Source organism: Heliangelus exortis, chromosome 10 (assembly GCF_036169615.1).
Source record: "Heliangelus exortis chromosome 10, bHelExo1.hap1, whole genome shotgun sequence".
Lineage (NCBI taxonomy): Eukaryota > Metazoa > Chordata > Aves > Apodiformes > Trochilidae > Heliangelus > Heliangelus exortis.
In genome coordinates this window covers 14,115,380-14,128,177 of record NC_092431.1, presented here as the reverse complement: position 1 = coordinate 14,128,177, position 12,798 = coordinate 14,115,380, and the positions used below count along the sequence as shown (strand labels likewise).

At 37.9% G+C, this 12,798-nt stretch overlaps 1 protein-coding gene across 7 annotated transcripts in view; it reads right to left on the bottom strand.

The window, feature by feature from the left end:
• WDFY3 (WD repeat and FYVE domain containing 3) overlaps positions 1–12,798 on the bottom strand; it is a 160,785-nt gene that overhangs the window by 40,253 nt on the left and 107,734 nt on the right. For 4 of the 7 annotated variants that reach the window (XM_071753664.1, XM_071753665.1, XM_071753660.1 and 1 more), the window contains 9 exons: positions 10,420–10,493; positions 10,157–10,318; positions 8,728–8,822; positions 8,412–8,483; positions 7,598–7,718; positions 6,094–6,311; positions 4,025–4,260; positions 2,702–2,836; positions 730–909 (listed from right to left, as the gene is read on the bottom strand). In XM_071753664.1, the coding sequence (XP_071609765.1) occupies positions 730–909; positions 2,702–2,836; positions 4,025–4,260; positions 6,094–6,311; positions 7,598–7,718; positions 8,412–8,483; positions 8,728–8,822; positions 10,157–10,318; positions 10,420–10,493 (1,293 nt within the window). The remainder of the gene's footprint in view (positions 1–729; positions 910–2,701; positions 2,837–4,024; positions 4,261–6,093; positions 6,312–7,597; positions 7,719–8,411; positions 8,484–8,727; positions 8,823–10,156; positions 10,319–10,419; positions 10,494–12,798) is intronic. The other 3 variants (XM_071753661.1, XM_071753663.1, XM_071753659.1) reach the window with 2 other exon arrangements.

Here is a 12,798-nt window from a genome sequence, read left to right as displayed (position 1 = left end):
CAAATAAAATATCTTTATGAGAAAGTCATCCGCATACACCTTTAAAAACTGACTTTCTATTTCTATTGACCACAAAAAGACAGCATGCCACCAGTGAGTACTTCTTGAAGTATTTTATCATACCTTTACTTCTTTGCCAATCTATAGCCTAACTATCCGTCCATGTTCTTAGTAAAATTACCTTTAGACACTGGCTAATAACTGTTTGTTTTCTTTCAGTTCGTATTCTAGAAATGACACTTAAAGACACTGTAAATGACACTTAAAGAGTACCTCGAGTGGCAATGCAAGCAAAGTTGAATTCACACCCTGACTTGAACTCAGTAGTTCCAACGTAATAATAGAACACGGTTTTGTGGTAAAGCCACAAAATAAGATATGGGAAGTGGGAGGGAGAAAAGCCTCTCAGAAGCAGAGGGCTGCAAGCACAGGCAGTCTCTCTCTGTTTTGAAAATCTAAGCTAATATTTTGCATGTAAGTGAAAAATTGATCCACTGAGAAACACAAATAAACCACGTACGTTCCCCCAGAATAAAGCTTGAGGTGTCACTGCACATCAGCTGCCCTTCAGGTGAACATGCACTTCCCTCAGTTCCAAAACCCACATGCAAAATGTCCAGCCCAACCTCTTTCTGCAGGGTGAGTATGTCTTTATCTTTGTTCAGTGATAAATCCTCACAGCTAACACTGAGGGGAAAAGCAAAACAGCCAAGGAGCTGGATTTCCTACCATCTCCGAGTAGGGTCGGATGTTGAAAGGAAACACTGTTGCCGCCAGGGCACACAGAAACTCTGGGCTCATCCACAAGGAAATGAGGTCTGGCACGTTGTGATACAAATATCGAAAGAACTGCATCAAAGTGACGGGGTATTCTCGAAGCCAAGAGCCTTCTTCCTCTGACTGCCAAGGCTGGGTTGGAAAACAAAGAGCACATTAGCAGAGCTGGCAGTGACTGCACAACGCTCGTTTCAGAAGGGAGCTCCACGGTCAAATATGAAACCAGACACATTGTCAAACATGCAGTGAAACACATGATTGTGCCATGTTAGCAAAGATGTGGCCAAATGTGATCTACCACATGGACAAGTACTTGTTCAAGCAAAGCACATTTCATAAGTGACTGGCCAAGCACATGACCAAGTAGAAGAAATAAATCCAGAACATTTCAAACTTAAGTTGGAGCACTTGTCAGAACACATGACCACACATGTGTCTAGAACACATGTGACTGAAGACACATTGTCCCAACATGTGACTTAACACCTAATCATAGAATCATAGGATTTTCAGGGTTGGAAGGGACCTTAAAGATGATCCAGTTCCAACCTCCCTGCATGGGGACACCTGCCACTAGATCAGGTTGCTTGAGGCCCCATCCAACCTGACCTTCAACACTGCCAGGGATCAAACACATTTTTTGTGACCAAACACAGGGATCAAAAACTTTTTCAAGCACTTCACCAAGTGACAAACAAAACAAGCATCTAGCATGTCACCAGATGAGGAACACCTGATGAAACATTGACAGACAGATGGCTAATCTTCCCACCATGATGTGTGACAACTGAACTAGCCACCAACCTGACAAACACATAAAACACGTGTCCAAAATCATGAGTGTGCCACAGGTGACAACAGAGTATGTGGCAAGAGAACATGTGTCCATGACTGAACAAACAGCAGCATGTCACCACATCATAAATTATATATTTATAAATATATATTGGTAAACTTGACTTGACTCGTGTCAACCCAAAACATGGTGGCACATTTGAACATACACCTGATGACACACAACAAGACAGCAAGGCAAGAGACAGCACGTGGCTCTGAGCATGTCACTAATGTGTTCAAACATTTGTTTGGTCCTCATGTGAGGACAAAACACATGGCAGAACAGGTCACCATCAAGAGACTGAACACATGAAAACAGGAATATGTACCCCAGCAGGTCATGAACCCAGTACCCATGTCCAGAATACATTTCTGAATGTATTAACATGGGAGAGAAGTGGAAGCAAAGCTTCTTAGAGTGTATTATAAACACATTATGAACAAACAGGTGACAGCTGAATAGATGCTGCTTTTCAAACAAGTAATGAAGTAATTTTCAGCACGGAACATAGTGGGCTCCAAGAAAAATAGAATTTTCCCACTGAGAAACTAACTTTCACTACTCTTGCAATTGCATTAAAAGATGAGAAGATGACACATTTTTCTGGCAATAAATTAACTTCCTGTAGCATGTATCTATAAATACTCAAGGAACTTCTCTGCATGTGGAAGGTTCATGCACAAAATCAGCAACTTGTACAGCTCTGAGCAGATGGGATATACAGTTTGAAATGTTCCCCCACAACGTTAATCAGGAAAGAAATTCAATGATCCCTGCCAAGGGCATCTTATCCTTCTGCTTTCTTGTTTTAATTGCAACAAAACACAAAGCCCAGCCTTTTTGTGGGGAAAAAAGAAAAGCGTTAATTTTGTGGCCACTTGTATTTCTGCTGAAATATTGAGTAAATAAATAAAACAAAGTAAGACAGAATAATCCACTGACAATGCCAAGTATTATTAGCCTAATTCACAGCTGGGTTTGTTGTGACATGAGTGAAACATCAACTTTTCTAATTTGGCTTTTGACCATATGGCCAACTCAAACAATTCTGTGTATTCAAATACCAGCAAAAATGTCTCTGCTTACAGAATTCAGCATGCTCCTCAGCATCCCCAGCAACAAGAAGGCAGCTTCTGTGCAGACATTGTGTATTGAAGAGGTAACGGTGCCACAGGAGGCAGGAACTCCAAATATGAAAGTCCAAATAGAGTCTAAATCAAACTAAGAAGTGAAAGAGAAGAAAGATTATGTGAAATAATCCCTTTCTCTACTAATCAAAGCATTTTGATACAGCTTTTTATGATAGTTACAATACATTCATTTTGCAGCATCTAAAAAATGCATTGCTTCATATTCTCCAAACTTCATCCCCAGAAGTTTCATATGAAGGCCTCGTGTAACTGAAAAAAATTCCTCCTAACCATGGGCAAATGTAACTGCAACTCTCACCTTCTTGGAAGGGCTTTGAAACAAGAGGAGACATCTCAACTCACGTGCTGCACAATCACCTCTGTTCACTTCAGTCCCATCTAGCAGTAAAAATCACATGGTGTCCCACAGAAAAAAAATAAACTGACAAAAAACGCCCAAAAGTTTCAATTTTCCAGCAAGTGCAAAAATCAAATCAATTAACAACATAAAAAAAAATTACAAAGTGCTCATCTCTAGCATAAAGGATGCTACTGCTATATTTTTTAGGTAGTTGAATTTAGTTCAGTGTTGTAAGTACTTCAGTGCTGTAAGCAGGAGGTGAGCTTAATGCCTCTCCTTCACTGCAGCACAGTGCAACATGTGCTGTCAGGTGCTCCTCTTAAGAAAACAGAGTATCTTACTGTCTGAAATTTTTACTTTACAGTTCCCACTGCCAAATAAGTATTAGCTCTGCATGCATTAAACAGGCACCTTGTCTATCTGAAGTGGGGCTTTTATCCACAGAGCACTACATCAAGGTTTCCTTGGACTCTGTTGTAGACCATACAGTATCTACAGATCATACATTTACAGACATATAAAGTCCAAAATCAACCTCTTCAGAGTAAGAATGCTTTTCAGGAATGATTGAGATATCTCCCTATAAAAGCACAGAAATTTCCTGAAATAAAAGCTACCTTCTTTTGTTTGTAACCTTATGAACTCTCTTCAACACAGCAGCTACCCCCACTCTTAAAAAAGCCCAACCAAACCAAACCAAACCAAAAAAATAAAAGCACCAAACCAAAACCCCAAAAACCAACAAGAATACAACTCCAAAGAAAGCAAGCATAAAATTCTTCTCCTTTCAATGCCCATACCAACCATCCCATTGTGACTGTGTATCAGCTGCAGAGAAGAAGGAGGAGGCGTGGTTAATCCATTATTTTCTTTCATGACAGACAGAATTACAGTGACATCTTACTAGATAATCCCTACCTGGCAACCCTGATTACACCTGCTGCTGCTGCCAGGTGCACTGACCTGCAGGTTTTCGGGCAGTTCAGTGACTGGCTGCTGCAGGAAAAGGGCCATGAGGAGGAAATAGAGTGCAGGTACATTGGTGTGTTTGGGGAGAAGGGACTGCAGGAGGGGAAAGCCTGGGAAGTGACAAGCATCCCGGTTGATCTCCCGGACAGTCGATCTGCCACCAGCACTTCTGCCCACATTGAACCCTGAGATGAAAAAAGACCAAACACAAAAAGCCAACAATGTTAGTAGGGAAATGCTGTGAAACTCACTCTTACTCAAGCAGTGTATTCAAGGGAGTGCACCACGTATGAAAATAAGATAATCTGTCACTATCATTTGATGAGACAAGTTTAAAAATATCTGTTTGGATTCCAAGCCTAGCTTGTGTTCCATCAAATGACACTTTAGTAAGAATGATAGGAAAACACAGCAAATACTCTCCAAACTTAATTACAAATCAAAATCTTATTTAGAAAGATTTTATGATTGAAGAAAATCTTCATGTTATTGGACAGTTAAAATGGATATTGAATAAACCTAATTTAATCCATCTGTAAATTAATCATTTCCCTAAAATATCAATGGTCTCCAAATTTTAAGGCATAGAGAAGTGCAAAAGCTTTTTCTTAAAGAGAGTACAGAACCTCAATCAGAATTAGACAAACCTCAGATGATACAAGATATTAACAATAAATGTTTGCACATGTAATATTGTTTCAGAAAAACTGTTTTCCTTAATCTTTCTAATTAATAAATAATGCAGAGAACCATCCTATGATCCTAGCTGAATATCCTGAGGGAGATATTTTGGGAAACCACAGTGAAAAGATAAGACTTAATAGACAGTTTTTAATGTTAAAAACAACAGGATAGTGTCAGATACTTCAATATATTTCAAGGAGACAAAGCTGGAGAAGAAATTGACTTTACATTGTCATGGTTTCATTCATTTTCAGAAAAAACATTCTTCCTGAAGATCACTTGAGCAACACTTAAGAATTGTTTCCTTAAAATAAACCAATTTTTAGAGAAGAAACAGATCATATACTGCTGCAACGCAAAGGGGGGTGGCTCCTGTATTCATTTCAGAACTATTAATGCCACCGTCCTGATCTAATGCGTACTCAAGGTCGTGAAAGACTCCCACTTAATGGTGATGGATTTGCACCAGGTTCTGAATGGACATTAATCTGAAAAGCACTTATTTTGATAAAAAACCAGACAAACAACAAACAGGGGTCTGGGAAATCGACACTAAACCTATATACACAGATTTTGAATCTCTTATTTCAGATACTTGGTGATGCATTTCAGACAGGTTAGAGATGCTCACAGGAGACCCTGCAGCATTAAAGCCCTAGACACTGAATTCTAGATCACCTGGAGTAAAGGTCCAAATAACCCTGATAAAAAGGCTTTTAAGAGCCTGCAAAGAAAGTCTTTAGTAAGAGGGAGAGCATGTGCAGGCACCTGTGCAGAAGGTGGCAAGAAGAGAGGAAAAGAAAGGTTAAGATGATAGCGTGAACACAGAAGCTGCCAAGATAGACAAAATCCAAACTGGTAAATCTAACTGGTGCAGAACTCAGAGGACAAAGCAGCTCAGGTACAACTCCATGAGATGCTCTTAACCAGTACCAGTAAATGAGTACATTTTACTGAATCTTTAGTAACTCTGTAGGTAAGGTGCTACGTGATGCAACACTTGCGCCCAGCTCAAGGTTCATCTACCCATGGGACATACTTAACCTCACCATGCTGGTAAACTGATTAGTTACACAGGCTTCAATGCAGATAATGAGGCAATAACTGTACTACAACAAAATTTGGTTCATGTTTTCTAGAATTGCTCCCTTTTGCCTAGGAATCTAACTCCTGGTAGTAAAAAAATCAAAGCACAGTGGCATCTGTTTGCAGCACAAGGAGCAGTGACAAAGGACACACCTGACAGACAGCATTCAGACAATAATCCTCCCTTGACACACATGCACACACACTGCCACACGACCCTTCAGCCATGGGGGGCTGAGATGCCATACCTAGAACAGTACCAATCTTGTTGGTCAAGACAGAATCAGTCTGATCAAGCCAGCCTCCCCCACTGAGACCCTCCTTAAACTTGGTAAGGATGGACTGGTTACTCAACAGCACCACAAGAATCCGCATGGCTGCTGTCACCGTGGTGGAATGCAGATGCTCTTCCATAAATAACATGATCCAATCAAACCCCAGTGTCTTGATCAGTTCTTCACAAGCCCTAAAATTAAGAGAGAGAGAGAAAAAAAAAAGTAATCAAATTTTACAGCATTTATTTTCCTATTAGAGAGCAACAATCAATGTCCTCCACTACTGGGCAAACTTCAATATCAGAGAAAATTCAGACGCACTGAAGAGTTAACTGAATTCTTAGGCAAGTTTGCTACAAAAGAAGTGTTGCTCACCAAATCTTGTTAAATGGAACCCTTACAGTATATTTTTGATCAGAAAGGAAAGATTCAACACAGCTCTTGGGACTATTCCATTGTCTGAGATTTCTCCAGTTGCTGCTTTTGATAACAGATGTATAATGCTGAACTGGCAACATTAGTCTACAAATTATAATTTCCAAATTCTTTCTTTTGAGCTGTACATAGGTGGAGAGTTTTCACATGCCTTTTTAATAAACTGGTATTAAAAAAATTGTCTAAGTCTCCTCTCTAACTTACCATCTGACTCTAGTGCCTCCTTAACTATTTATCATGTTCCCACACATGCAATTTAAAGGAACTAAGGAGTATTCAAGGGTCAATGATGCTAACAATAGCCCCTACTGAAACCACTTGGTCTCAAACAAAACGAGAAGTTGACTGTCCCACTTCTCTAAAGACACAAGTTTTCCCTTTTGACGGATTTTATTTTCTCTAGAACCATGCATAAAGTCATGAGAAAATAGCACCAAGCAGTATGAGGAGAAGAGAGAATTAAAGAACTAGCTCTCCAGATAACACTTTAAAAGATGGAAGTAGCCAGACATCCATACTTATTACCACTGCATCTTACTCACTTGTGGTCTTCTGTCACTCAAAGCTTTAAATTGATCGATTTTACAAAAGCTATTTTTCTTCCATGAAGGAAAACTAAGAAGCAAGCAATCCCCCCAGAGATTTATTATCTTTTTTCCTTTCCTGCTTATATTTACTTCTATTGTTCCTAACTTGAAGTTTCTACTAATGCTGTCAACCACAGCCTTAAACTTTTTTTTTAATGATTCAGAAAAAAGACCCAGTTAATGCAATAATGTATGTGTTAGCTGCACCAGTATCCACTTAGTACTATCTTGATACTCCTATTTTTGCTACCACAACTGACAGCTTACAACTCTGCAATCATGCATTTCATCACTGTCAGCACACCCAAAGCTAAATCAGTGCCATCTGCATAGATCATTCAGTAGTTCCTGTAATTCGATGCAGTTCAGCTTGTGAATCAAATTGGGGCTGAATAATCTTCACCTTGAAACAAAAACTTATATCCTTTCTCTATCTCAAGTTCTTTTGTACTTACTGCAAATTGACAGTTGTCTTTTCTTTAGATGTATAGAGAAGTTTCAGCAGGATATCTAAAAGCCTGTTCCGTAGCAGAATTAGATTAGCTGAAACAAGTCCTCCAAAGTCATCCTCTGTTCCTAAAGAGAATGTATGAAAGAAAAAAGAAAGAAAACGAGAAAAATTAGGCTTTTGGAATTCAAACATTTAAAAGGCTATTCATAAATTACATATATTTGCACGGGAAACCTGATCCCATTCAGGTCACAAGGAAGCTGTGCTACAGTGCAGGCAGCCTGATACACACTGCTGAGAAATGCTTGGAGCATCACTGTCACCAAAACAGAGTTCAGTCAGTTTGAAGAATGGATGAAAGAGAACCACAGCTTTTCAGATAAATGAGGTGGCTCCAATTAGCTAAGCTAGTCACTCCTGGAGGCAGAGACACAAAAGCAATCAAACACACACTCCACCCCCATCCCCACAACACTGCAGCTGGATAAACATTCTGCATTATGCACTCCATTGTGTGTGGGGGAAAGGGAATTCAAATAATAATAATAATAATAACAATAATAATTCACAACTCCCTCCAAATCAAAGAAAAAGACAGAAAAATTGTCTCCTTTTCTTTCAACAGATCCCCCAACTCATCATCAGTTGAAGAAGCTGCACACTGAAAGGAAACAAAATTGCATAATCCTTTTTAATTTAGGGCAGAACTGGTCTCGAAACAATTCAATATCAACATTCTTGAAAGATAGTAAAGAAACTTTTTTTTTTCTAAAAACATAACTTGTCTGTCTTTGCGAATTCTTTAACTTCCTCCATACCTGGAGGGCAGATGCACCTAGTAATCCGGTTTTGTCTTTTTTCTCTCCCCACAGAGCAGCAGAGATGCACAGCTGATTTGAAGGAGCAAGTGGAGAAAGCAGAACAATACCATACAGTGTTAAATGAAGGAATACAAAACAAGAATACATGGGGTTTGCACTGCTTTGCATGCAATACTGAAACAGTTAACAGGCAGCCAGGATAGAACAAACTTACAATATTGCTAACATTTCTAGGTTTCTACCTGTTCAGTATTTAAGCACAGAAAACATCACAAAGTATCTTCCACTGCTTCTAAGCCATGCTGTCACTTACCACTGTCAAGCTTTTCTTCATTGTTAACTTCCATGACCACAAACTTCTCACAGACTGCAAATGTAGGTAAAGTGGAAGAGATGAACTGTCCAAACCTTAATGTATACAGAAAGAAAAACATCATTCATTTTTATGACAGACACACTCTATCAGCAGTTCACCTTAAATATGAAAGTGCAACACGAGTGAGATGGTGAGACCTAAAACCATCAATTTTCTCATATCTGAAGATTGAGAAAAGCAGTCCCCATCTAAAGTTACTAACCAAAACCTAAAATTAATGTTCAGTAATTAATGGAATCTTTGCAGACAAGTCTGCAGGTAAAGGACCCTGGAAATTTTAGGTTTCAAGAAAGGAAACCAGGAGATACCACCCAAGTCCTAGTAAAAGGAACACCACAAACAAAAGAAAGCAGAACAAAATACTCAAACCACCACAGCTGAACAAGTATTATATCAAAAAGCAGTGATTACTTGACTCCAGTAGAACATTTATGCCTATAAATCGAGGTGATGTAGCACAAGGTTGTGGTGTTCTGAGACAAGGCAATGATGCGAGACTCAAAAAAAAGCATGTGTAAGATGATCCTCTTTCCTCTGAACTAACCTGAAATGGTCCCTAGCTATACAACATTTTTTGGTTTTATTTACAGGAAGGAGAACAATAAACACTGAGGCATTCTAAAACCTGTTCTATAATCATTTAAGCATAAAATTAATAGTTCTTATTCCTAAATAATTTTTTGCCCCATGAAATTTAAAAAAAGTAAGATGTTCAGCTTGATGCTTCTGACACCTTTTACTGTATTTAAAGTGAGAAGCTGAAAACATGACCACTTGGATGCAAAGAAGATTCAAGCCCTGCAATATTTTATCCATTTCCATTATAATGAAACAGGAGACAAGAAAAATAATGTTTACAAGGAGTTGAACTCATTAAAAAACATTTGGAATACTGCTGTATGTCTGAACTGCAATTATTTAACATTTAGTCAGAATTAATAGTACTATGTCTGAAAGCTTTAAATATTTTTCTGCACAGCTGATTATGAAAAAACCTAGAACTAAACCCTTCATGTGAGAAAGTAATCAAAGCTGCATTTTAACCAGAAGCAACACTACACTCTATCTTATGTAATATTCAGTGGTATTTAAGAAAAATTCTTAGTGCTTCACACGAACAAGGGAACTGCAATAGAGCACCTAAACTTTTCACCTGCAGGACTTTAAGCCAGTTTAGTCAATCAGTCATTCCTCTTTACATACAAGCTGCATTTAACAAGACATTAACAAAATTATTGCCTGTGCCTAGTTCAGTTAATTCTAGATTAACATATTCAGTGTGTGAGCATTTCATGTTGGTTACTCCCCAGTATTATCACCAACATAATAAAACACAGAAGCCAGAAATATCACAGGTGTGGCCTACCTGAGCAAGTCATAGCTGCTAGGGAAGCCTTGAAGCAGAAAGCTGAGCACATTACTGATTGCAGCAATAGTAGGCTGGGACAGAGACATATCCCGAAGAGTCAAGAGCAGTCTTGGGATGAGCTGGAATTCCCTCATTAACTTTGCATTCTTTGCTGCTTCACTAGAAGAAGAAAAGAAAGGAAATTGCAATTTAAACTGGAGCATCCTCTATGTATTACCTAATCCAGTGGCTCTAATTACTGGGCTGGCATCAGCTCATACCTGGACTCAGTGAGAAGTTCTATGAAATGCTCAAATAACGACAGATGAAGTTCATAGGGTGCATGAAGCCAGACCTGAAATACAGCATAAACAATGATGATCTGGACACAAATTTGCTTTTGAAGATTTAAAATTTACATTAGTGTATCAAGGGTTATGAAAGGCCTGAAGAGATGAAAACTGTTCATCTACATGACTATTTACCTGGCTATTGCACTCAAAATCTCACTGCAAGGTTCTCAATTGTTTGTTCTTCAGCTTTAGGTAAGTATTAAATGTACCCCAGACACTGATACAAACATACTCTCTATTAGCATATCATGTTGAAAACCTTTTTTAAGTTCTAGACAAAAAAAGTTACACACTATCTGGGATTTATTTTTAAACACACCGTGCAATGACTCCAAGGGAGTTACTGGGGCTTACAAGACTGATGTGAAATGCTGCAGTAATGTTATTTGGCCTAAGTGAAGATTTTATCTCCGAACAATTAACTGTCTTCTGCCAAGACTGAGCTCAAGGTCTTCCTTGATTATTCATTTTTTGTCTCCACACAGCATTTCCTGCACATAATTTTAAATTATTTAGATCGTCCACAAAAATAAATTTTAAAAAATCAATTGCTCAATCAATAAAAGTAATAAAAGATATAAAAGACAGAAAGCTCACAATGATAGCTGCAAATGTAAAAATCGACTTGCTGTTGAACAAAGCATAATTAATACTTGTGCCTTGACATATAAAAGTGGCTTAAATTAATAGCTTTATAGTTTTTGCTTTTCTTCCAATCTTACAATCTGAAATGATCAGAATGTTCCTGTTCAGCACAAGAGGAAGAACAACTAATTTATCCAATTAAAGTCCAATGTTTGAGTCACCAATTTCTGAACACAGAAAAAAAGTTTAAAAAGCCAAAACCTGAGGGTTTTTACAAAGTTTCTTCTATTACTTGCAGAGTTTTTGGTTTTGTTTTGTGTTGGGCTTTTTTTGTCTCTTAAGTGTGTTAATTCTTCAGTTGTCCTTGGTCTTCAAGGGAAAAAAAGGTAAGACATGACCTAAATGCACTCCAGTTGCTGTCTGAATGCCTCAATACCATTGATGAAATTCCTCAGCTGGTTCCTTTGGGAGGTTGTGAACTCCACAAACAAAAAAAGACCAAAAGACTGTTTTTCAGAAAAATTCATGTTTCCCTGTAAAAAGAGCTGGGTTGTGATTCACACTCCCCTGCTAAAAAGTTCATCTACCTTAAGAGCTCTACTACAAATATTACCTCGTTGATGTAGTAACTTCTATGCAGTCTATGCTGAATTTTGTAAGCATACAGGAAGTATTATTTTAATTTAAAATGTTTAAGAAAAATTGTGTCATAGCATGTAAAAAGTTAATGTACAGACATGGCAAACCTTTTTTTTTTTTTCTTTTTTAAAAAAACAGAACTACAAACTTTCTCTGTATTAGATCCCCACTCAAATTAAAAAAAAAACAAGAGGTTCAGGTTTTTCTTTTTCATTTCCTCTTTTTTGTGTACCACAGTTAATAGTGTATTGGGGATCCTTAACAGGGGGCTAGCTGGGTGCACTGAAGACCTTTAAGGTCACAAAAAAATGAATTTAAAAAGACCACTTGATTTTATTAAAATAAAGGCTACAGTAAGCAGCACAAGTTTTTTCATAGAGAAGGCCCAAAAATAAAGTGCTCTGAAATACTCAAACATCTAAGAAAAGGAAATGGATAATTCCACAAAGCCATTTATGCAAGGTGAAGTTGTGCTATTAAGTCGGTATCTTATAACTGGATTAGTAGCAACAGTACTATATTTATTAATTTTAGTATACAGGACTCAGAACACTTTTATTACTCAGCCTGTGTCAGGTACAGATAATGCCAAAGGACCAAACACTAAATGATGAGTTCAGCACATTGTGTAACACTGTTTATCAGCCTCTCTAACACTAGCATTTCTTTCTGAATTTTTCTACTTTCCTTAGTTTAACACAACACCACCTAAATATTTCATAGGTTGTGTTGGCAGAATTCTAACTGCTTTATTATTTACTTTGCAGGGAATGTATGATCAAGTGATTTCTATGTGAGATGTTGAAAGTTTACCCCCTACTGTTATTTTTGCCAGGTCTTTAATGCCTCGATAACACATGGGTTCAAAGAAATTGCTGGGGAAAGAAAACTACAAAAGCTATCTTTCAGAACAACAAAAAGCAGAAACATCTGTGGTACTCAGTCATTGTTTCTACAGTGATTCAAGCTGTTTCAGCAGGACAAGTTACTAATAATCTTGCTACTCAGCTGCTTTACTGTACTTATTTATGAAATAGTAAGTTCTCTGGATAAAAACCTAGTTTGCTGTTGTTCAATATTTAA